The sequence below is a fragment of the Lemur catta genome, chromosome 15 (assembly GCF_020740605.2).
Source record: "Lemur catta isolate mLemCat1 chromosome 15, mLemCat1.pri, whole genome shotgun sequence".
In the NCBI taxonomy this organism is placed as follows: Eukaryota; Metazoa; Chordata; class Mammalia; order Primates; family Lemuridae; genus Lemur; species Lemur catta.
In genome coordinates this window covers 54,447,087-54,471,367 of record NC_059142.1, presented here as the reverse complement: position 1 = coordinate 54,471,367, position 24,281 = coordinate 54,447,087, and the positions used below count along the sequence as shown (strand labels likewise).

General features: G+C 51.9%; 1 protein-coding gene across 1 annotated transcript in view; it reads left to right on the top strand.

Annotated features, from left to right (window-relative positions):
* Window positions 1–24,281, top strand: part of DNAH17 (dynein axonemal heavy chain 17) — a 101,571-nt gene that overhangs the window by 17,852 nt on the left and 59,438 nt on the right. Inside the window, exons 14-26 of the mRNA XM_045525703.1 lie at window positions 1,315–1,423; window positions 2,416–2,519; window positions 2,742–2,882; window positions 4,815–4,958; window positions 7,149–7,331; window positions 8,593–8,844; window positions 10,727–10,896; window positions 11,570–11,792; window positions 13,214–13,330; window positions 13,474–13,560; window positions 14,919–15,071; window positions 21,546–21,794; window positions 23,439–23,561. Coding sequence (XP_045381659.1) covers window positions 1,315–1,423; window positions 2,416–2,519; window positions 2,742–2,882; window positions 4,815–4,958; window positions 7,149–7,331; window positions 8,593–8,844; window positions 10,727–10,896; window positions 11,570–11,792; window positions 13,214–13,330; window positions 13,474–13,560; window positions 14,919–15,071; window positions 21,546–21,794; window positions 23,439–23,561 — 2,055 coding nt within the window. The remainder of the gene's footprint in view (window positions 1–1,314; window positions 1,424–2,415; window positions 2,520–2,741; window positions 2,883–4,814; window positions 4,959–7,148; window positions 7,332–8,592; window positions 8,845–10,726; window positions 10,897–11,569; window positions 11,793–13,213; window positions 13,331–13,473; window positions 13,561–14,918; window positions 15,072–21,545; window positions 21,795–23,438; window positions 23,562–24,281) is intronic.

The following is a 24,281-nucleotide window of genomic DNA, read 5'->3' as shown; positions in this document are numbered from 1 at the left end:
CCATTGCAAGGGCGTGACAAGGTGTAGCTACTTTGGGGCTGTTTGCAGTGAGTTAATAAACTGCCCTCCGAGTATCCACGTGAGTTGTGGGCAAAGGCTGAAGCCCAGTCTTCACGCATAGAGGAGTGTCCCGCTACCAGGATCCACAGCTGGGGGGGAATCCTGGATTCTAGTCACCAGGTGGCCCTGCTGTCCGTGTCCACTCTCTAGTCATCAGCCACTAGGCTCCGGTCCCAGTGGTTGAATTCTGTGTAAAGGGCTCCCTTCCTGAGCTCTGCGTACAGTGACTTGGTCATGAATAGACCAAGAAGGTGCATCAAGAGATTATGTTGCTCAAGGTTTGCGCTCAAAGCAAGGGCTCTGTACTCGGGAAGAGGCCACTGTCCCTGGAATTGTTTAACATCCCCCCTGACAGGTGGAATCCCAGGGCTCCGTGTCTTGCCATATAACCCGGTAGGTGCTGCTTTTGGTTGTGTCTGGTTTCCGGCTGGTAACGTCTCTCATGCCTTTTTCCCCTCCACCCCCGCCCACCGCTGCTGAGAGTTACTGGCGTGGGCGCCATTCAAAGCACCAAATATGCGTAAAGAATTACCCTGAAGGCAAATGGTCAGCATCTAACGTACAATTTCAATTCTGCAGAATCCCTCACTTCATAGAGAAGTGGCCCTGGAAAGTTCTATATAAAGCCACTCGTTGCCAGGAAGAATGATATGCCAAAGCTCAAACGGTTTTTGTTATTTAAAGGAATCATTTATAAAAACTTCTCCCATGCTTTTTCTGTTTTGTAAGTTCAGGGTTTCAAGTGCCAGATTGATTTCTTAGAGCAGGGCAGGGCGGTGTGGGACCGTGTGGAACCGGCCCTGCTGCTAACACCAGTCCGGGGCCGCAGCGTCTCTTGGGTCCCGGGTTTCCTGTGCCACAAGTAGATTTTGGGCTTTAGGTTTATGACCAAGGAGAGGTCCTGAGCCCAGAAATTCTCGGTGATCCACGCATATTTCTTTGATTTTCTTCTTCCAACTCTAAGGCAAGTACGAAATGTCTGGGCCTACACACTCACCGTTTTTACATACAGTATTCCCATCTTTTTCTACCCCAAACCATAGATAATTAAGAATTAAATATGTACATAAATCTTTGGTGATAAAAATCATTTTAGAAATTGCAATCTCCTGAAATACGATTTATATATATTTTCAAACGAATAACCCTAATCATAACAGGCTTGGTTGGTATTGAGCAGTAAGAATCCTTCCATGGAACAGTTTAACGTCTGGCCAGGTCTGGAACAAAAGCCGTAGCTGCTGTGTTTTGCAGGTAAAGACTACAGTGAAGGAAGTAGAATTCCCACTAATAAAGTCAGAATTGGAAGCAATCGATGTCAAATTGGGGAGTGCGGAAACGACATTGTTCTGGAATGGTGAAGGTATCAAGGCCTCGTTCGTACCACCTGGTTAAATGTGGGGGTCCAACCCGTCCAGCATCTGTCCTCAAACACCCCTGGAGCGGCCACTTGTGCCTCCTGGCCTCAGGGAGCTCAAGGACAGTTCCGCCTGCTTGCCCAGGCCAGAAAGAGCCCGTTTGTGTCGTTTACCAAAGGGACGGGGCAAAGGCTGTTGGGGCAGTCCCAAAGTTTCCAAACGGGGCTTGCGGCAGCCCAGCCTTTGTTGTGCTGCCGGTGTGCACACCCCAGTGGGCTCAGGGCTGACGCTGGAGGAGTAGAAAGAGGTGAAGCCACGAGCCCCCTCCTCCCTCCATCCCACCACCGGACCGGGCAGAGGACCTCCAACTTCCCATCCCCCGGCCCCGCCCTGGTGCCGACGGGCTCCCTGACACTGCTGCTCTCCGCTCCAAGACCTTGCCACTTGCCTTTTGCCACCTGTTGACGTCCCCTCTGCCGTGTCCTCCCTCCACTGTCTCAACTGGAAGGTGGAACCAAGTGTCACTGTCTGTTTCCCTGAAAGCAGGTCCCTCTAGACTTTTCTGTGCAGAGGTCATGCTTCCCTCCTCCCCCTTCTGCCTGAGAACACGCCTCTTCTCCGGCTACTCCAGGCCCTGACAGCTTTGGGGAGACGTTCAAGTGTCCGCAGTGACCTGTTCGTGGCTGCAGGTTCACGGCTAGAGGGGCTGGGGCTCCCAGACGTGGGGCCTCGGACATCCGCAGTGCAGGCTCCTGAGTGGAGTGAGGCATCCACGTATTGGCAGATAAGAAAGTCCTGTTTCCAAAGAGACGCAGCATACGCTATTGCTCGGCGTTTGGTTTCAGGGCACCCTTGGTGATTTCTTTTGGAAATCACATTCTAGAACCGGAGAAGTACTTTCCAAGGGCTGTCTTGTAACAGTGAGTGTTAAGCCAATGCAAGTTTTCATCCTGCTGAATTGTCCATTCTGTAAGATTCCTTTATGTTTATGTTTTAGGTGTGTTTCAGTACATTCAAGAGATGCGAGAAATTCTGTATAACTTGCAGAACAGGATGCAAAAAGCAAAGCAAAACATAGACACGATTTCGCAGGTCATGAAGGTAAGCCGGCTGTGGGGCGCGGAGCGGGCTTCGCAGAGGGACGGGTGTCCTGGGCAGTCGGGCCACACAGAGAGGCCCATGGCAAGTGCACTGGGGGGGCAGTAGGAACTCACCATTTAACGCTCTGGACCTGGGTGATGTCAGAGTGGTCCAAAGGCAGGAAGAGCACAGTCGGAAGGACACGCACACCAAACACTTCTTTCTCTCGCATTTTCCTTCCAGGACTGGTCGGCCAACCCGATGTTTGAAAGAAAGGACAACAAGAAAGAGGCCCTGCTAGACCTGGACGGAAAGATGGCCAACCTCAACAAGCGCTACTTGGCGGTGAAGGACGCCGGCCTGAAGATCCAGGCCATGGTTGCGGTGAGTACGCCCCGGGAGGCCGTTGGGGCAGAGGGGAGGGGCAGGGGCACAGCAAGCGATCCACAGCAACGACTGACACGTGTGTTAGTGGCCACGGGAATCTGTGATCTTTAACCCAAGACAGCCTTATCCCAAAGCAGCAGACCATCTTCCTTGTACACCTGCAAGCCCGATGCCTCTGGCTACGTGTTGAGGGGGTCAGAGCCCACTCTGCACAAAGTTGGTGTAGGCAAGTGACATCTTCATGCCAAGTCAACAAACCTTGTCTTCCCAGGACGAGCTGCTGAGGGCCGGTCTGTGTGTGTGTGTGTGTGTGTGTGTGTGTGTGTGTGTGTGTCCGTGGGTTTCTGGCCCCCAGTGGGCAGGAACAGTAACATGGGAAGAGAACACGAGATGTGTGTGCAGGTGCGTCACTGCCAGCGCGTGTGAGTGGGTGCAATGGGATGGCACACGCCTGCTTTGCCACCTAGAACGTAGGTTCTGCCTTCTTGCCAGTAGTCTCCACAGTCTGTGGGTCTCGTCCCGCCGGCTCTGGGGTGGCCTGGTTTGCACGTTCAAGGGGAGGGTGCGGAACAGTAGGCGACACTCCTGATTGCCCCGCGTGGATTCCTGGCAGCCTGGGGATTCTCGTGCCTGCCTTCCTCACCCGGCAGTCATTTCACCGAGCTTGCATTTCAGTTCATCTCTGAGGAGGGGGTGAAAGGTAGAGCTATGCGTTGACCTGTACAAGAGAAAATTCTCCCGCAAGCTGAAGGTGTTTCAGGAGCAGTCTTTTTGGGTTTCGCAGGGCGAGGTGCAAATTGATGGTAGGTCACCACATCGAGACAGACCAGCGGGCCCCGCTTGGGGGACGGTCTACTGTTGGCTGTCCTTGTGGTCACCCCAGTGGAGTGACGACTAGAACAGAAGCCACACTGCCTCATTTCTAGGTCCTCCCCATCCCTCCTTTGCCACGCTGCCAGAAGGTCCCACTAAATTATAATGTTAAACTGCAAAATTGTGACTTGGGAGAGTTAACCAATTAACTTGTTAACACTCTCCTAAGTGCTGAACACAGAGCACAAGAGAGAAACTTGGCCTGGGGCTGGGAAGGTTCAGAGAGGGGCAGGAGGCTGGGCGAGGAGGCAGAGCCCCCCCTCCCCAGCTCTGACCAGGGCATTGCCTCAGTGCATAGTAGCTCCCTTATCTGTGCCCAGGACGGTTGTTGGAACCATTTCTTTGTGTCTTACAATGAAGCTATTTGAGGCTTTGTCTTCTGTCCCCTATTAGAATATAACCGCCTGAGGGTACAGACTGATTCCTATTCATCTTTGTCTTCCCCCAGCACCCAGTGCTACAGATCCATCCATCTGCCCACCCACCCACCCACCCACGCATCCATCTGCCCACCCACACACCCGTCATTCACCAGCTTCTGCTCGGGCCCAGGCACACTGTTGAGTGCTGGGGGCGCAGTGCTGGAGAGGACAGTCAAGCCTTGCCCTCATGCAGCTGGGCATCAAAAGGGCATGCAGACCAAAGATAAGTACATAAAGTAACTCAGAGTGGTCGTCTGTGCCACGTGGGCATAGGTAACAGATTGCTAGAGGGAACACAGGTGGGAGCAGGGACGGGAACCCAACCTGAGACGGACGGGTGGGTCGGTGGGTGGTAGATGGATGGGGTGCTCAGGGAGGGCCTTTATGAGGAAGCGACATTGAAGCCAAAACCTGGAAGATGAGAAGACGCAGACCTGGGGAGCGTGGACGGAGCGGCCTGTGCGGGGCAGCCTGGGGTGGGAGAGCCGCGCCGGGAAGCCCCAAGCAGACCCGTGTGCCTGTCGTGTGTGGGCAAGGACAGGGGTGGCCCCAGAGCCACTGAACAGGTTGACTAAAGAAAGAACAAATACATGACCTAGTGAAATGACAGCCAACCGTGTGCTTCTGTTTGCAGGAAAACGCAGAACTATTCAGAGCAGATACGTCGAGCCTGCCCTGGAAGGATTATGTCAACTACATCGACAACACAGTCTTAGACGAATTCGCCGATTTCATTTGCAAATCTCTAAATTACCTGATGGACAACATGGTTTTAGATGTAAGTTATAAATACAAAGTATTTGTATATATATCCCTATAAATATAGGACCAGGTCTACGAGAAGGGGCTATCAGTGGTAATTTCCCCAGGAAAGTATAGCCAGTCGCTCTGGCAGGGGTGGAGAACCTGCGGCCTTCTGATCTCAAGATTGTTCTTTTTCAAACACCAAAGGAGGCAGGAAAATCTTCATCTTTCTCTGCTACACCCCTTTTAATAAAATGATTTGTCCTGCAAAATTTGGATTCAGTCAAAAGGCCACACTCAAGGATCCAGAAGGCCACATGGGGCCCGAAGGCCGCAGGTTCCCTACCCCTGGCAGGGTGACCAACTTGTCCTGGTTTTAAAACTGAAAGTCCTGGCTGGGCAAGGTGGCTCACGCCTGTAATCCCAGCACTTCGGGAGGCCAAGGAGGGAGGATGGCTTGAGGTCAGCAGTTCAAGACCAGCCTGAGCCAACATAGTGAGACCCCGTTATCACAAAAAATTAAAAAATTAGGCAGGCCTGGTGGTGCCTATAGTCCCAGCTGCTTGGGAGGCTGAGGCAGGAGGATCTCTGGAGCCCAGGAGTTGGAGGCTGCAGTGAGCTATGATCACACCACTGTACTCCAGCCTGGGTGACAGAGCGAGCAAGGCCCCATCTCTAAAAAAAGAAAATCCTGCATCCTGAGGGACCTGCTCAGTCCCAGGCTCTCGGGGCAGCTGGTCACCTTGAATCTACCACAACATACACTGGCTGCTGGAAACTGCAGTGGATCTGAGATTGTCCTCCCCGGCTGCCAGATAAGGGGAGGTGGGCCCCGCTCCCCGCCACCCGTGTTGATGGGGGGTCTTGTCAGCAACATCAGCCACCGACCTGCTCAAGCCTCTGCCGGGCTGAGCGGAAAGGTGAACCAGGCCAGCAAAGGGGTCGTGCTGCCGCAGCCCACGGAGACATTTTCCTCAGGGACAACCCCTCCCTGCCGGTGCCTTTTGGTTATCACGGTTCCCGGACAATTTTGAATACCGCCGGCAGGGGGCAGGGTCAAAGGCCCCCAGCACACCCTGCCCACCCATGGGAAAGGACCAAGGGACATGGCAGTGACGTGAGCAGGCCATGGAGGGAGAATGAATTGTGTTGAGCCCAGGACCTATGTCTCAGGGGCTGGATGGTAACCGGTCACAGACCCCAAATTCTGTTACCGAAAGTGGTCGTCCCTGCCAATTGTGAGGCTCAGCCAGAAACCCCAGCGACGCAGGGTGGCCACCATGCACTGCCTGGTCAGACGCAGAGCGGCACGGGGAGCAGAGCCGCAGTCAGCGCCATACGGATGCCCTGGTGACTAAAGATCCTTCTAAAAACCTCCGGGGAGCCCTGCTACGTGCAGGTGGCCCTGTGGCAGGGGCAGACCTCCGAGTTAGAGTCTGCAGAAAAGTCTGTCACCTTAGTCCTTGATGGTCAACCATCAAGGTCAAGCAGCACCTGACTCGGACACTAGTGCACGGCCCTCCCCTGCTCGTGGGGAAATGGGGGGCTGCGGGTCCACTGCCCACGGGGACTTGCGTTCCAGGGAAGATCAGGGGCCATGGTGCGATCCCACGGCCACCTGCGGGCTCGGCCCAGAGTCGCTGGTCTGGTGGGAGGAGCCCTGGAGTCGGCCTCCATCCCTCCCCTCACAAAGAGGCCGCACACGCAGCCTCATGGCCTCGCAAGGGCACCGAGAGCACACGGGGACACGGCCGTGCACGAGCTTCGTACACGGAGCTCCCAAGGGACGGCATGAGGGCCTGTCCCACTGCCATTGTTCACGCTTTGTACGTTATTGGTCCCTTTAGTCCTCACAGTAACCCAGAGGGATGGAAACCATCGATGTCTCTGTCTGTAAAATGACAGTCCTCGCATTTGTCTATCTGGGGACACTGGGATTTCAGCAACGCGCCAAAGGTCACGCAGCTGGACGTGGCAGACACAGGCCTGGAGCTGAGGCCTTGCCCTGGCCTGCCCCAGACTGCTCTTGGCGTCGCAGCCGTGCACTGGGTGTGGATGGCCAGGGTGCTCCCCCAGTGGGTGTTCCCCCAGGTGTGTGCCCGCCGAGGCAGTGCAGGCTGGCGGAGGCAGCCACACCTCGGCCAGAGCCTGGAGCGGGCAATCTGGGTGTTGTGAATCGCCTGGCGGAGGGCAGAGGCGTTGACCCCGTGCTGGCCTGTTTCAGGAGAGCATCGCGCCCCTGTTCGAGATCCGCATGGAGCTGGAAGAGGAAGGGCTCACCTTCAACCCGTCCCTGGAGGTGGGCTCGGATCGCGGCTTCCTGGCGCTGATCGAGGGCCTGGTCAACGACATCTACAACGTGGCCAGGCTCATCCCCCGGCTGGCCAAGAACAGGCTGAGCTACAGGGTCAGTCCGGGCCTCCTACAGCCCTCCCCACTCCCCTGCGTGGCCCTCAGCTGCCTTCCTGGTTTGGACTCGCCTTCCCACCTGGGCAGTGCCCAGACCTGCACGTTTCCAGTGACGACAGTTCCGGACGTGATGAGGGGTCTGGGGTCTCCACCTTGTCAGGTTCCCGGGACAACAAACCCAACCCCCTGCTCCCCATTCCCCCATCCGTCCTCCTCCCCAGAGCAGCTTCTCTGGCTAACTGCTTGGGTTTCCTTCCCCCACCTTCCCCCACCCTTCCCCCCCACCTCCCCCTTTCCCCCCTTTCCCCCCTACCTCCCCCTTTCCCCCCTTTCCCCCCTTCCCCCACCTTCCCTCACCTTCCCTCGCCCTTCCCCCTCTACCTCCCCCTTCCCCTCCTTCCCCCACCTTCCCCCACCCTTCCCCCACTTCCCCCTTCCCCCACCTTCCCTCACCTTCCCTCGCCCTTCCCCCTCTACCTCCCCCTTCCCCCCCACCTCCCCCTTTCCCCCCTACCACCCCCTTTCCCCCCTTCCCCCACCCTCCCCCACCTTCCCTCACCTTCCCTCGCCCTTCCCCCTCTACCTCCCCCTTCCCCTCCTTCCCCCACCTTCCCCCACCCTTCCCCCCCACCTCCCCCTTCCCCCACTTCCCCCCTTCCCCCACCTTCCCTCACCTTCCCTCGCCCTTCCCCCTCTACCTCCCCCTTCCCCCTCTACCTCCCCCTTTCCCCCCTTCCCCCACCCCCTTTCCCCCCTTCCCCCACCCTCCCCCACCGCCAGCACTATGCGAGATGTGATCCTCCCCCCTTCCTGACGGTCACTCCATTCTGTAATTTGAACACTGTGAATGTTGCGGCCCTCAGGCACTGTGACAAATGTGCCCCCATCTACTCCAGAGGCACCAAGCACCGTGCAGTGCCAGGCTGGAGCCTGGGGGTGCAAGAGTCATAGGAACTTCAGCTCTCCAAGGAGGGGAGGTTGGAGGAGGTGTGTCTGTCTGTCTGTCTGCATGACAGTAAAACAAAATTCAAAAAAGACCTAAATGCTCATCAAAGAGGGGAGTTGCTTGATAGATCCTAGCCTGTCCATACCACATCTGTGAGTCATAAAAATGAGCCGCAGAATTCCCTGTGTCCTGTCGTGAGAGGTTAGCAACACTTCCACCAGCAGAGAGCCACTTTCCAAGGTGGGGAGAGCAAACCCAAGTGACAAAGGCAGGCAGAACGCCTCACCTGCGTGCATCTCTCCTGCCCCCTCAGACGGACCTGGAGGACATGGCAGACCTCATAGAGATGTGGGAGGAGTTGTCCACCGTGGTCATCAACACCATGAAGGAGGCCGAGGAGTACCAGGACTCCTTCGAGAGGTACACCTACCTCTGGATGGACGACCCCCAGGAGTTCATGAAGAATTTCCTGATCTTTGGGCACCCGCCAACCTCGGAGGACTTGGACACCCGGACGGATGATACCCCCAAGACGCCGCCCACCCTCGCTCAGTTCCAGCAGCAGGTGCGTGCAAAGCTCAGCCGCTGGCATCCTCATCTCCAGAATCCCACGGTAAAGGATTTAAAACTTGGGGGAATTGCTTTGAGGTGTAGGTTTTATTGTTATTCAGGTCTGGTGAGGCCAGCAGGTCAGGAGATGTCTGCCATTGGGAAGACAACTTGTCACCCACTGCTCCCAAGGAGGGGACACACCACGCCACACAGGGCTGTACAGGGGAGCTCCAGGGCCAGGCAAGAGTCAGAGGGAGTTAGGGCAAACACGGGCAAGAGCCTGCACCGTGGATTCCACAGACGGAATGGGCAGAGTAAGCAGGCAGAGGGTTGGCTAGGTTTTGAATCATTTCCACAGGCTCTGGGCTGCAGGGACTGTCCTGAGTTATCTCGTCCCTGGCCCTGGGGTGATTAGGGCAGGTGGATAGAGCCCCAGGGTGTAAGACCGAGTGAGAGCCTGATAAAAGATGGTTGGAGACAGGCTGTGGTTGACTGGTTTGCTCCCAGGTGAGTTGTTTGCTGTCTCTAGAAGTCAGCCAGGCCTGGGAGGGGCTTGTCCCTCCAGGGCCAGCAAGGCCCCAGGTGTCAGAACATCAATAAAACAGAAAATGACACCCATCAATAATAAAACTTTGAGTGTAAATGGATTAAATTTTCCACTTAAAACATATAGATTGGCTGAATGGATTTAAAAAAAATAACCATGACCCCATTATATGCTGCCTAAAAGAAACTCACCTGTGAAGATACACATAGACTGAAAGTGAAGGGACAGAGAGAGATTCCACACAAACCAAGTCCAAAAGTGAGCAGGAGGAGCTATACTTACATCAGATAAAATAGATTTTAAGTCAAAAATAGTAAAAAGAGACAAAGAAGGTCATTATATAATGGTCAACAGATCAATTCAGCAGTTTATAATAGTTTTAAACATATATGCATCAAACACCAGATCACTCAGGTTTATAAAGCAATTATCAGCTCTAACGGGAGAGTTGGAATCCAATACAATAATGGTTGAGGACTTCAACACCCTTCTCTCAGCTTAGATATAAGCCAGACAGAAAATCAGCAAAGAAACTAGATTTAGCTGGGCATGGTAGCTCAGTCCTATAATCCCAGCGATTTGGGAGGCTGAGCTGGGAGGATTGCTTGAGGCCAGGAATTCAAGACCAGCCTGGATAACATAGCAAGACCTCATCTCTTAAAAAAAAAAAAAAAAAAATTAGCCAGGCATGGTGGCATGCACCCATAGTCACCACTACGCAGGAGGCTGAGGCAGGAGGATCTCTTGAGCCCAGGAGTTTGAGGTTGCAGTGAGCTATGATTACACCACTGCACTCTAGCCTGGGTGACAGAGTAAGACCCCATCTCTAATGAAAACAAAAGAAAAGCGACAGTGGCTTTAAACTGCACTTTAGACCAAATGGTCCCAACAGATATTTACAAAACAGTTCATCTGACAGCACAGAAAGAATACAGAAAATAAGGAAACAGTTGACACATGAACCTCCAACTCTGTTCCCAATGTGTGGCGATTCTGCCACACAGGGTCGGGGGGCTGGAGGAGTGGAGAGCTCCTGGGCTGTACAACAGCATGAAGAAGGATGAGTTGAGGGGTTCCCTTTGGGAGCCTCTCGAAGCCTCTGTCCTATTCTGCTTCAGAAGTGCCGGGGCGTTGCCCGTTCTGTCCCTTTCTGGCAGAGTCTGGCACTCTGGGGTTGACTGCTGGGGCCGGAAGGACCCCTGGGGCGCTGGAGAAGGAAACATAACTTATAATGAGCCCCCAGGCCCAGCGCAGCCCAGGCACCTGCCCGCTGAGGCCCCACCCCCACGCAGCTGATGCCCCCGCAGGCTCGAGGCCATGACGGGCGGGCGGCGGCTGTGTTTTCCAGATCGACACCTACGAGAAGCTGTATGAGGAGGTGTCCAAGTGCGAGAACACCAAGGTGTTCCACGGCTGGCTGCAGTGTGACTGCCGCCCCTTCAAGCAGGCCCTGCTCAGCACCATCAAGCGCTGGAGCTTCATGTTCAAACGGCACCTGAGCAACCATGTTGTCAACAGGTAGGCCCGGGGACCACAGCCACCTGCCTCCCGCCGATAGGAGAGCCCAAGAGGTACAAAAAGGGCGCCCACCTGAGATCACAGTGTTTGTTGGGGGCCTCCTCCAGGGCAGGTGTGGGGGTGGAGGTCAGGCTTGGGGGCGAACCCCGCCCCCCCACCAAATGTGGGTCACAGCAGAAAGGTGTCACCTGGCTGTGAGCCAGTGTTTCACTCCTTCCTCCAGCCTCTGTTTATTGAGCACTTACTGTATCCAGCGCCAGATGCTTTGCAAAGCTGTAGGAGCCTGGGGTCTGGCAGGGAAGGCTGACATTGATAAAACAGGCAGGGAGCTGTAGAATTACAGGCAGCCATCAGGGCCATGACACGCATGATGCTACATGTCGCCCAGCTGGATTCCGTCTGGGAGGGCAGCAAACGCCTCTCTGAGATGTGGCCATAAGCTAGGACTCGTGCTCGGTTTGGGCTGAGCAGGCGAGGCTTGGGGTGATGTGCAGGCAGGGGCTCCGCAAGCTGGAGCTCTCCAGGGTCACACGGGACCTCTTCCTGCCCAGGCAGGGCCTCGCGTGACAGCCAGGCGCCCTTGCTGCCGCCCACCTCCCCTGACGGGCCTCCCCTCCACCAAGGGTGGGCCCAGGAGGACCGGCCCATCTCAGACGGTGGCCTTGTTCTTTAGCCTCGCAGACCTGGAAGCCTTCATAAAAGTCACCAGAACGGGCTTAACCAAGCCCCTCAAGGAGGGGGATTACGACGGCCTGGTGGAGGTGATGGGGCACTTGATGAAGGTCAAGGAGAGGCAGGTGGCCACCGATAGCATGTTTGAGCCCCTGAAGCAAACCATCGAGCTGCTCAAGTCCTACGGGGAGGAGATGCCGGAGGAAATATACCTGAAGCTGCAGGTGCGCGGGCGGGCAGCAGCCAGGGAGGGGGAGCTGGGCCACGGGAGGCGCGATCAGAGTAAGTGTGCGACGGGAGACCAGGCCGTCACACAACCACAGGGACACCGCAGGCCAGGCCCCCACTGGACTGTTGTGGAGTGGGGAAGCAGAGGGAGGGGGCTTTGCTGAGAACAGGGGTCCTCAAGGGCAGCCTCATGGGTAGATCAGTGCTCCCTGCACATGGCTGGTGTTTTGTTGGGTTGGAAACACCCTCGTGTCCCACGTCCCCTCCTGAGCGCCTGGTCCAGCTGGGTGCTGGGGACGGGCAGAGAGCACAGGGTCCGAGGGGACCCTGGGGCAGAGGGCAGGCCGTTGGAAGGGAGGGGCTCGAGTTTGCGGAGCACTTGAAAGCGACCTTAGGCAGTGTCCGTTGTGGATATGGAAGGTGTGTGTGTGGCTGGGCTGGGAAGGACAGAGAGGTTGTGTCCTGAAGCCATCACCCAGCCACGTTTGGCTCTGGAGTTGCCACCTCTCCCCAGACCGGCTGCTGTCTCCCTCCCTCTCCCCGTCCGTGTCCAGCCACACGCAGGGCCCACTCCCTGCCCTTGTGCACTGACTCTAGCCAGCACCCAACACCCCACAGCCCGGGGGTGGCGAGGGGGTGACCAGATGGAAGGGGCCAAGAAGGCTCCTGGCCCCACAGTGCTGACCCCCTGCTGCCCGGGCCCTGCTTGGAGCCTGCTGTGTGACTGACCCTAGCAAGGGGCTCCCAGCATCCTGCCCAATGCCCAGCGCGGACTCGGCAGCGTGTGTGCCCAGTCCTGGGGGCAACTGCAGTGGATGCAGTGGCATTAGAGGCCTGCAGACAGAAACCTCTGGGGCCGTCAACAGTCTCCTCCATTTGTAGGGAAAGTTCGTGGGCTGGGATGGTTTTGCTTTAAAATGTTTATATAGTAAGTACAGCATTTGCCCAAGTGTGGAGAACTTGGAAAGTGTAAAAATTCATCTGATTGTTACAGCCATTCTGGAAACAGTAAAATTAGAGAGGTCAGAGGTCGCCGGGGGGGGCGGAGGTGTGGAATACAAAGGGGTTTCCTCTGCGGCAGTGGACAGGAATCTGCATGTGGCCTAAAACTGCACGGGGCTACACACACGCATGCACGCACAGATTCACGCATATGCATGCACATACACATGTGCGCACACACACGCACACAGATTCACACGTGAATCCATCAGACATGAAGACAACTACGTTCTGTTGTCTAGTTACCAGAGACACACACCAACGCCAACTTCCTGGTCCACCGTTTCGGAGGCTGGGAGGAGGGTATACAGGACTCTGCACTGTTTTTGCAGCTTCCTCTGAGCCTCTAATTATCTCACCATAGAAGGTTTAAAAAGGAGGGAGAAAGGAGCTCCCTCGGCCCTTGCCCCCGCAGGAGCTGCCGGAGCAGTGGACGAACACCAAGAAACTGGCCGTCCAGGTGAAGCAGAATGTGGCCCCCCTGCAGGCCAACGAGGTCAACATCCTGCGCCGGAAGTGCCAGCAATTCGAGGTGCCGCGGCCCAGGCGGTCTCAGCCGGGGGGATACAGTGCGGGACTGTGGCCCCTACGTGTGTCCTGGCCACAGGCAGGGCATGGGACACACCCCAGGACACACCCCAGGACCCACTGTGTCTCTGCACTGTTCTTTTGCAGTTCAGACAGCACGAGTTCAGGGAGAAGTTCAGACGAGAGGCCCCCTTCTCCTTCAGTGACCCCGACCCCTACAAGTCCCTGAATAAGGTATTTTTGCTCCAGGGTGAGACTGGGTAGTCACTCCGGGAGCTCCGTTGGCTTCTGCTCTTTTTTCAAGTTGTTATTCTGCCAAGTCCAGGAACATGGCTTGGATGGGAGTGGCCTTGGGCCACGCATGAGTGTGCATGCACTTGAACATGCGAATGTGGCATCCCCCTGAGCCAAGGTCTCCCCTCTGCGTCTTGCTGCTCAGAGCTCCACCCCAGGCCCACCGCTCATGCCGTCCCAACACCCCGTCCCTCAAACTGGCTCCGCCTCCTACGTCCCCAGCTCTGTTCCCATTCAGCAGTTTCCTGTCACCTGGGCTTGACATACCATCCCTGACTCCTTCGTCTCCTGGCTGACCACGTCCAGTGGCAGCCAAGCTTCACCTGTGTCCCACTCTGTTCCCACTGTCTAAGTTCATGGTCAGCATCCAACGTCCAAGTTCACGTGGCCCTGCTCCTGGCAATCCGCTCGAGCTCAGGCCCCGTGGGCTCTCGTGGGGCCGGAGCCTGTGGTACAGCTGGGGCTCAGGGGTGGCCTCTCGGGCACAGTGGGGACCTGCCAGTGCCACTTTGCTTCCACACATGCCCAGGACCTGTGGGACCACCCCAGCCTGCACCTCTGCCTCGCTCAACAGCACCACAGGCTCAAGCAAACATGAACCCCACCACATCCCTAGGGCCCCCCTACATTTCCCGAGCCTCTGCTCTTTGGCTTCCTGCTCCAAAGCCCACCATTCCAGAAGGTCCTTCTCCCGCCCTTCTTCACGGCCGTTTGCTCACGTCACATTCCCGAGCCTGGATGCAGATGTGACCCTTCTCTCCATCCAGTCTCCAGAGCACGCACCTCCCCCAGGCAGACCCTCTGAGAGATGTGGAGTGAGGGGTGCCCTGCGGCCACCCAGGGGAGGCTGTGGGGCCGCAGTTAGTGCACAGTGAGGCCGTCACAAGGCAGCGAGCGCACACTTGACCCGCCTTGCCACAGCTGCCCCTTTTAGCGCACGCATCCGTGCCCACGCGTGTGTGACTGCCCAGCACCAAGATGTTAATGACGGTTGGCTCGTGGTCTTGGGATTTGTGACGACTCCTCTGGTCTTCCTTATCTGGATTTTCCGGTTTTCAATGCATTACTTACAAATGTATGAAAATGGGAGAGATGCTGGGAAATCAGGAAATCTCAGGAGAAAATGAGGCGTTTGTGCCACTTCCATTAAAATCAGTCCCCACCCCTGAGGCCTGGGGGCGGGGTGGCCGCAGGCCTCCTGGTGGGAAGTTTGCCTCTGTTGTGTGACACCCCCACCCCGAGGAGGGGGAGGCGCCGCTGAGGGTGGCAGCCCTGTGACGGCTGCCTCGCCTCCCCAGCAACAAAAGAGCATCGCGTCCATGGAGAGCACCATGGAGGCGCTGTCCAAGTCCGCGGGCCTGTTCGAGGTCACCGTCCCCGACTACAAGCAGCTCAAAGCCTGCCACCGGGAGGTCCGCCTGCTGAAGGAGCTCTGGGACATGATCGTCATGGTGAGTGTGGGGCGGAGGTGGGGTGCGGGCCTCCGCGTGTGGCCGCACCCAGCAGCAAGAGGCCAGGCCCCCGGCGCCGTCTGGCTGTGAAAACGCAGCAACCAGTTTTCTGGTCTTGGCTAGAGGCACCCAAAGGTCCCCGAGATGGGGTCACTCCGCTAAGGCATCTCTCTTGTACCTGGATGTAGTCTCTCTTTTCTCTCCTCCCCTCTGCCTGTTCTTTCTCGCATCTCACCTCTTAAATTTTTTTTAAACTTAGAAATGCTACTTGTCTCAGTCTGCTCGAGCTGCTGTGATAGGACGCTGTAGACCAGGTGGCTCACGCACAACAGACATTGATTTCTCAGTTCTGGAGGCTGGGAGCCCAGGGTCGAGGCAGATTCGGTGCCTGGTGGGGACCCAGGTCCTGGCTCGCAGATGACGCCTTCTCACTGCATCCTCACGGGACAGAAGGGCGGGAGTCTCTGTGGGGCCCTTTCATAAGGGCGCTGATCCCCCGTCTATGACGGCCCTGCCCGTGACCCGATCACCTCCCACAGGCCGCACCTCCCAACCCACCACCTTGGGGTGAGGATTTCAGCATGTGAATTTGCGGGGGGGACACAAACATTCAGACCACGCAATCCATTAGAAAGAAACACCCTGTGGTTTGTGCGTTTCCTACTGCCTGGCGATGCCAGTATCTTTTCACCTGCCTGTGTGGCAACGGTGTATTTTCTTTTTTTTTTTTTTTTTTTTTGAGACAGAGTCTCGCTCTGTTGCCCGGGCTAGAGTGCCGTGGCGTCAGCCTAGCTCACAGCAACCTCAGACTCCTGGGCTCAAGCAATCCTCCTGCCTCAGCCTCCCTAGTAGCTGGGACTACAGACATGCATCACCATGCCCGGCTAATTTTTTTTTTCTATATATATATATTTTAGTTGGCCAGATAATTTTTTTTTCTATATATATATTTTAGTTGGCCAGATAATTTCTTTCTATTTTTTTAGTAGAGACAGGGTCTCACTCTTGCTCAGGCTGGTCTCGAACTCCTGACCTTGAGCGATCCACCCGCCTTGGCCTCCCAGAGTGCTAGGATTACAGGCGTGCACCACCACGCCCGGCCAATGGTGTATCTTCTTTGGTAAACTTTGTCTGTCTGTGTCTCCTGCCCATTTTCTAACTGGATTTTTTGTTTGTTTGTTTCTTACTGTTGAGTTTTGAGAGCTCTTTATCTATTCTAGAAACCATGAATAGTTACCTGTCAGATATATGGTTTGCAAATAGCTTCTCCCAGTCTGTGGCTTGTTTTTTTGTCCTCTCGATAGGGTCTTTTGCAGAGCAAGTGTTACATTTCGATGAAATGCGTTTTATCCGTCGTTCGTCTCATGGGTGGGGCATCTGGTGCCAAATCTAAGAACTCTTTGTCTCGATCCCAAAGATCTTCTCCTATAAGTTTTAGAGTATTAATGTCGTACATCTAAGCCTATGATCAACTTTGAGTTAATTTTGGTATGAGGAATGAGGATTAGATCGAGCTTCATTTTTTGGCCTGTGGATGTCTGATTGCTCCTGCACCATTGTTGACAAGGCTGTCCCCCTATTAGATTTCTCTTGCATTTTTGTCAAAAATCAGTTGGGCACCTTAGCTTGGTGCTGTTCATGGGTTCTCTAGTCTGATCCATGGTCTTTGTGTCTGTCCCTCTGTAATACAAGACAATCTCTATTACCACGGTAACCTACGAAGACTTAGTATCCGGGAGTGTGATTCCTCCCACTTTAGGCTTAGTCAAGATTGGTTTGCTAATCTAGGACTTGTTCTTTTCCATACACATTTTAGAATAAGCTTGTTATGCCTAGAAAAAGCTTGCTTGGATTTTTATAGGAATTTTATTAAACCTACAGATCAATCTGGGGGGGGGGGGACTGACATCTTTACCATGTCGAATCTTCCAGTTCATGGACATACTGTGTCTCTCCATTTATTTGGCTCTTCTCTGATTTCTCTAATCAGCATTTTGTAATTTGAGCATAAAGATCCTCAACATGTTTTGTTAGATTTATATCTAAATATTTCTTGTCTTTTTTGAAGTGATTGTGAATGGTATTGTGTCTTAAATTTTGGTTTCTACATGTTTGTTTGGGTATATACAGGTATGATTAATGTTTGTTTATTTTTATCTGGTGATCTTGCTGAACTCACTTACTAGTTCTAGGAGGTTTGGGGGTAGATTCCTTAGGGATTTCCCACATAGACAATAATGTTATTGCAAACAGAAATAGCTTTATTTTCCTTTCCACTCTGTATGTCTTTTATTTCTTTTTCTTGCCCTATTGCAATGGCCTGAACTTCAGTACCATGTTGAATAACAGCACACATCCTTGCATTGTTCCAATCATAAAGGAAAAGCATTTACCATTATGTATATCAGATGTATGTTTTTAAGTTAAGGAAATTCTTCTATATTACTGTTTTTTTATAGTGTTCATCATGAATGGGTGTTAGATTTTATCGAATTTTTTTCTATGTCAGCTAAGATTTTTCTTCTTTAGTCTAATATAGTAAATTACATTGGTTTTTAAATATTGGAATAAACCCCACTTGATCATGGTATATAATTCTTTTTATATATTGCTGGATTCAGTTTACTAATATTTTGCTGAGAATTGTTGCATCTATTAATCAGTTCATCAGAGATAGTGGTCTGTAGTTTTCTTGTGATGTCTTTGTCTGGTTTTGGTATCACAGTACTGGACTCATGAGTTGAAAAGTGTTCCCTCCTCTTTTATTTTCTTGAAGAGATTGTGTAAAAATGGTATTAATTCTTTAAATGTTTGGTAAACTTTTCAGTGAAACTATCTGGGCCTGGAGATTTTTTTTTCCAGGAGATGTTTAGTTACAAATTCAGTTTTTTTAATGGCTATACGCTTGTTCCACTTGTCTGTTTCAATTTTGTGAAAATTTTGGTAGCTTGTAATTTTTAAGGAATTGGTTCATTTCTTCTAAATTGTTTTAATTGTTTGATTTAAAAGCATAAAGTTGTTTATAAGTTTCCTTGTTATCCTTTAAATGGCTGAAAGCTCTACAGTGGTATCTTCTATTTGATTCCTGATATTAGTGATTTGTGGCTTCTCTCTTTTTATCTTTGTCAGTCACATTAGAGGTTTATAAAATATTAATTTTTCAAAGAACCAGATTTTTGTTTTTTCGTATTGTTTTCTTATTTTGAATTTCATTGGTTTCTGATCTTGATTACTCCCTTCTATTTGTTTTGAGTTTGTTTTGCTCTTTTGATAGTTTATTGAAGTAGGAACTTGGATTATTGATTTGAGGTATTTGAGACCTTTCCTCTTTTCTAAAGTAAGCATTTTGTGCTATAAAATTTCCTTTTCTGCATTGGTTGTGTCCCACATACTTTGATATTACATTCCATTCCATGTGTTTTTTATTTCCTTTGAGGCTTCCTCTTTAACCTATGGATTATTTAGAGGTGTGTTTTTAATTTCTGTATGTTTGAAGATTTTTCTTGTTGCCTTTTTATTATTGATTTCTAGTTTGATTCCGTTATGGTCGGAATTTCAACTACTTTAAATTTATTGAAGTTTATTTTATGGATCATGATATGGTCTGTCTTGGTGACTGTCCCAATGGGCACTTGAAAAAAAATGCATATCCTGCTTCTGTTGGGTGGAGTATTCTATTAATATAAGTTATTTAGACTGTTGGTTGTGTTATCTAGTACTTCTATAGCCTTGCTAATTTTCTGTCTAGCAATTCTATAAACTGCTGAGAGTAAGGTATTAAAGTCCCCATCTATAATTATGAATTTGTTTATTTCTCCTTTCAGCGCTATCAGTTTTTGCTTTGTGTATTTTGAGGCTTTGTTTCATACACATTTGGAATTATTATGTCTTCTCATAGGTTCATAGTTTTTTTCATTATGTAATAATGTTCCTTTTTGTCTCTTGCAACTTTCTTTGCTCTGAACTTGACTTTATCTGATAATGTAGCTACTTCTGCTTTTTATTGTTTTTGATTAGTGTTTGCCATGATATACCTTTTTCCATTCTTTTACTTTCAACCTACCTATACTGTTGTATTTGAAGTGAGTATTTGTAGACAGGATATTTCTGGATCGTGTTTTTTGACCATTCAGCCAATTTCTACCTTTTAATTGGTGTATTTAGACCATTTACATGTAAGATAATTGTTGACATGTTAGGACTTAAGTCTCCCGTTTTGGTTTTTGTTTTCTGTTTGTTTCCTCTGTTTCTTTTCCCTCTGCCTCTGTTTTCCTTTTTCTTTTTTTTTTTTTCTTTCTTTTTTTTTTTTTTTGGTAGGGGGAACACTTTTAGGGTCTATCTTGATTTGTTTAGAGTGATTCTGAATATATCACTTTATATAGTTTTCTTGGTGGTGGTTTTACATTCTACTGGTATCAACATGTTGTGATTTTGAGTGCAGTTTGGAAACCTTACTTCCATTTAGACCTCTTTGCCCTCTCCTCTTCCCCTTTTAAATATAACCATCTTAAATATTTATTTCCTCAATATATGAATGATTTTCTGTGGTCTTATTTGTTGCGGTATGTCCAAGGGATTTCTGTTGTAAGAAGGAAAACCTGGAAGTAACAAGGCTGTTCCATCTTGGCAGAACTGGGAGAACTAACAACTTTTTAAAAAATACAAATAGCCTTCTTGGTTTGACCAGGTGCTAAGACAGCCCTGAGGACCTGGGAATTCGGGTGGGTTACCGGGGATTGATATTCAGGGAGAAGAGGCAATTCAGGAGCCTGGGAACCAGCCTGGTGAGAGCAGGTCTGGATTGGGTTTCCAGCATGCTGCTTTGTGGGCTCGTGGGCAGCTGGAAGGTAAGGAACAGGGCAAGATGCCACGGGTGAAGGGAGCTCTGTGAGCTCTGAGCATGAGGCCTCTTCCTCCCGAGTATTTCTGCCATGTGTGCATGTGTTGGGTTCTGCCATTCTCTCTCCTCTTTGCTCATCTGTTTTCAAAAACATGTGAGCTCTTCTCCTCTCTTACTCTTTTGCATGAACTTTGTAATAATTTGCCAAATCCTTCTCCCCTCCAAAAGAAAGCTCTTAAGACTTTAAATGGAATTGAACCAACTCTGTGAACTCATCTGGGGGGAATTATTCTCTTGGCAGTATCCAGTGCAGGAGCATGCTCTGTCTTTTCATTTATTTTATTTTTGCAATTACATCATAGTAAAATATTGTAAGTGCCCTTATGCTAATCATCCTGCATCTACCTATTTCTTACATAGGGGAAAAATCTTTGGAGTCACAGGCTCTGTTACAACCAGGCCTAAAGAGAGGGTACAAATGGAAACCTCTTGATACTTTCTCACAAATAAGTGAATTCGAGTCTCTTTTGTATGAGGTCATTACAGAGTATAATGGGATACTGCACTTTCCCAGGACAAAAAATCATTAGCACGTTCTAGAGAACAAAGGTCACCTTTGCCAGGAGATGATGATGAGCATTTACAGTCAAGATAGTTCCAGAAAAACTCTCCAACACAAACTGTCCAGGAGCTGTCTGATAATAGGATACAGAATGAGCTTAACCTGCCCAGGAAGCCATTGAGTCCCATGTGGATTAAGGTTTCTAGTCTTAGTGCCTTCCAGGCAAGCGTCTTGTGAAAGCTCCCAGTTTTGTCTTTACCTGACACGGATGCCTGGCAAGCCCGGGCCTTCCCGCCTCACGTACCCATGTCCATAGTCTCTGATCCCGTCAATCACTAGCAGTTTCCAGCTTCACAGCCGATTTCAGTCCACCGCAAATTTAAGAATGACGCCTTCATAACTTTCTGTTTCCACTCTTGGTAGGATTATTCCTGGGTAGTTTGCGTGCTTTGTTTTGTGTTTTTGTGAATGAAGTTTCTTCTATTATATCTTTGTCAGTCAGTGTACGCCAGGCGACTGTGCAGTAACAAACAGCCCTACGAATTTCTGCACACTGAATGACAACAGTGTATTTCTTATTCATGCCAAGTCCACGCTGTAGTTCTAAGCAGCTGTTCCTTGGGCAGCTGACTACCAGGAGGCCCTCAGTGTTGCCGACAGTGTACCAGTAATGCACTGCCGTGGTTGCCGAGGTGGGTAAGCAGAATGCTGAGCCGGGTATCGTCAGGCATCGCTCACGCTGCATTGGCCAAGACAAGTTACGTGGCCACACCAAGAACTCAGAGAACAAGAGCAAGGCACCTGCAGAGCTTTTTGCTAAAACATCTTTTAACTGCTAACTTTTAAACTGTACCTTTTATGACATAACTGTTGGGGGGGTTTTTTGTTTTTTCATATTTGGGGGGGGCGGGTTTTGGCTTGTATTCAACTGCTTTACTGAGCTCTGGTGTTAGTTCTAAATATTGCTCACTGGGTTTTGCTCCCTAAGAGCAAGTGCGGTAAGGTGGCGGACGTGCCTTCCTGAATCCTCTGTGACAAGAGCGGAGAGTGAAACAGGGTGTTTGCACCTCAGGTGAACACCAGCATCGATGACTGGAAGACCACCAAGTGGAAAGACATCAACGTCGAGCAGATGGACATAGATTGCAAGAAGTTTGCCAAAGATGTGAGGTCTCTGGACAAGGAGGTGAAAACCTGGGATGCCTTCGTGGGGCTCGACAACACGGTGAAAAACATGATCACATCCCTGCACGCTGTGAGCGAGCTGCAGAACCCTGCCATTCGGGACCGCCACTGGCAACAGCTCATGCAGGCCACCAAGGTACCCCTGCTGGGGAAGGCGGGGGTGAGGGGGGGCCCTGCTGCAGGATGGGTGGGCCTGAGCTGCTCAGCCGAGGTGCCCGGGCCTGATGCTGGTGAAGCCAACGTGGGCAGGGCCAGCACCGAGTGCGAGTGACCCGTCTAGTCACACAGGGCTCCACGCTCAGAGGGCCTATGCTGTGTTTAATGCTCACGGTCCCCATCTTGAAGTTTGTGGTAATTTTTGGATGGGGGGGCGTGCATTTTCATCATGCACTGGGGGCCCTGCACATTATGTGGACAGTCCTGGCTGTAGGTTTCATGTCCATAAGGCTGGGAAGTTTGGGGCAGATGAAACCCAGGAACTCAGAGTCTTAGCACTTTTCTAAGAATATCCCCTAGTGATAGGTACTGACCTTGACATCTACAGAAGGCCAGTGGGACACTCCCCACTGTCAGCAGACACTGAACGAAGCTATTAAGGCCAGGCTCAGTGGCTCACGCCTGTAACCTCAGCACTTTGGGAGGCTAAGGAGGGAGGATCACTTGAAGCCAGGAGTTGGAGACCTACCTGGGCAACATAGTGAGACCCCATCTGTACAAAATAAATCTTTAAAAAATTAGCCAGGCATGGTGGCCCACACCTGTGATAGAAGGCTAAGGCAGGAAGATCACCTGAGCCCAGGAGTTCGAGGCTGCAGTGAGCTATGATCACACCACTGTATTCCAGCCTGGGTGACAGAGTGAGACCCTGTCTCTTTAAAAAAATAAATGTTAAAAAGCCTGTACTGAGCAGCTACCCAGCAGACTCCCTGTACTGAGGCCCCTGCTCTCAGGGGGCCATGGTTTCTCAAAAAGAAATAAGAGCACATGCAATTATAAGGGAGGAAAAAAAGTGATTTTTTCCTCTACCCATCTTAGGTTCTCTGGCTGGGGCCCTGTCAATCCACTGACAAAAGACAGGTTAATGAGAGAAAACAAACGCAAGTTTGTTAACAGGTGCAGAGCTCCGAGATGGGTCACTCAGTGGGGGACTTAGAACCTGGGCTCATGCAGCATCTTAACCACAACTTTTTAGGGAAGTGACAAGACAAAGGAAAAGGACTTTGAGCTGCTAGGGCTGGCAAGCCACGAGGAGGTCAATACCCAGGGAAGCGAGGACAGAGTAGGCCCCAGGCCTGCCACTGTGTGTGGGTCCCCCGTGCCCTCTCTGGGTTGAAGAGGATCTAAAGCCTCCAGGGCAGGATTCTTCCTGCCTCTTCCAGCTTCTGGGGGCCCCGTCTCTGCCGTCACACGGCTGGTCTCCCTGCGTGTCTCAAATCTCCCCCGCCTTCTGGTATGAGAACCTCTGTCACTGGATTGGTGGCCTACCGGGAAATCGGGGGTGATTCATCTCAAGACCCTTAACACCTACAAGGACCCTATTTCCAAATTAAGGGCATACCCTGAAGTACTGGGTGGACATGAATCTCGGAGGGACGCTGTCCCCCCACCGTAGGTGGGTTCTGCCCTTACGTGGTGTCACCGGGAAGGCAGGCGAGGCTTCCGCCTGCTCCCTCCGGCGGCCTGGGACTGCCTCCCGCCCCTGCCTCTCGGCAAAGGACGATGGCGTCCGGCCACGGGGCACAGACAGCCTCACACAGACCGTGCCTGTCTCTGTCCCCAGGTGAAATTTGAAATGTCGGATCAGACGACCCTGGCGGATTTGCTCCATCTGAACCTCCACAATTACGAGGACGAGGTCCGCAACATCGTGGACAAGGCCGTGAAAGAGTCCGGGATGGAAAAGGTAGCCTCTGACCCCGGCCCCCGGGGCGACACTCGAGAGCTAGTGGGCCTGCTCTCACCCACCCGTGCCAGAAATCTTATGACATACTTCTAGAACTTATTATTTAAAAGAAAAACCCAATTCCTGGCTGCAGCTCTGTCTGCCCGCATGCGAGAGTAGGTAGGGTTTAAATGCTCTGGACTCGGCTTCCGGCTAGACCATCCTCATCGCCCCTCCTGTCCTCGCCTCCGCTGGGCAGAGTGACGGGAGGGGGCGCGGCTGGCCCCCAGCCAGCGCCAGGGGTTGTTAATGAGCCTCTGGAAAAGTCTGGAAGACTCTTTGCAATTCAAATCTCTCTCCTCAGCCTAACCGCTTTGTGAGTGTGAATTGTCACATTTTGGCTTTCTTTTTTTTTTAACAGCTTTATTGAGATACAACTCACACACAGCACCTTCACCCAGATTGTGCAGTTCAGTGGCTTTCAGCATATTCACAGATACGTGCAATCGCCACCTACTAGAACTAACCAATTTTAGAACATTTTCATCACCTCCACAGGAAGCCCTTTGGCTGTCACCCCCCCGTGCGTCACAGCCCCCTCCCTGCGCTCTGGGCAGTCACTAACCCGCACTCTCTCCGGATTCCCCGTCCCGGACCTCCCCAGGAATGGCATCCGACACAGGGGAGACGAAATTTTACCTCGACACTTTTAGGGTTTTTTTCAGCTGGGCTCGAGAATTA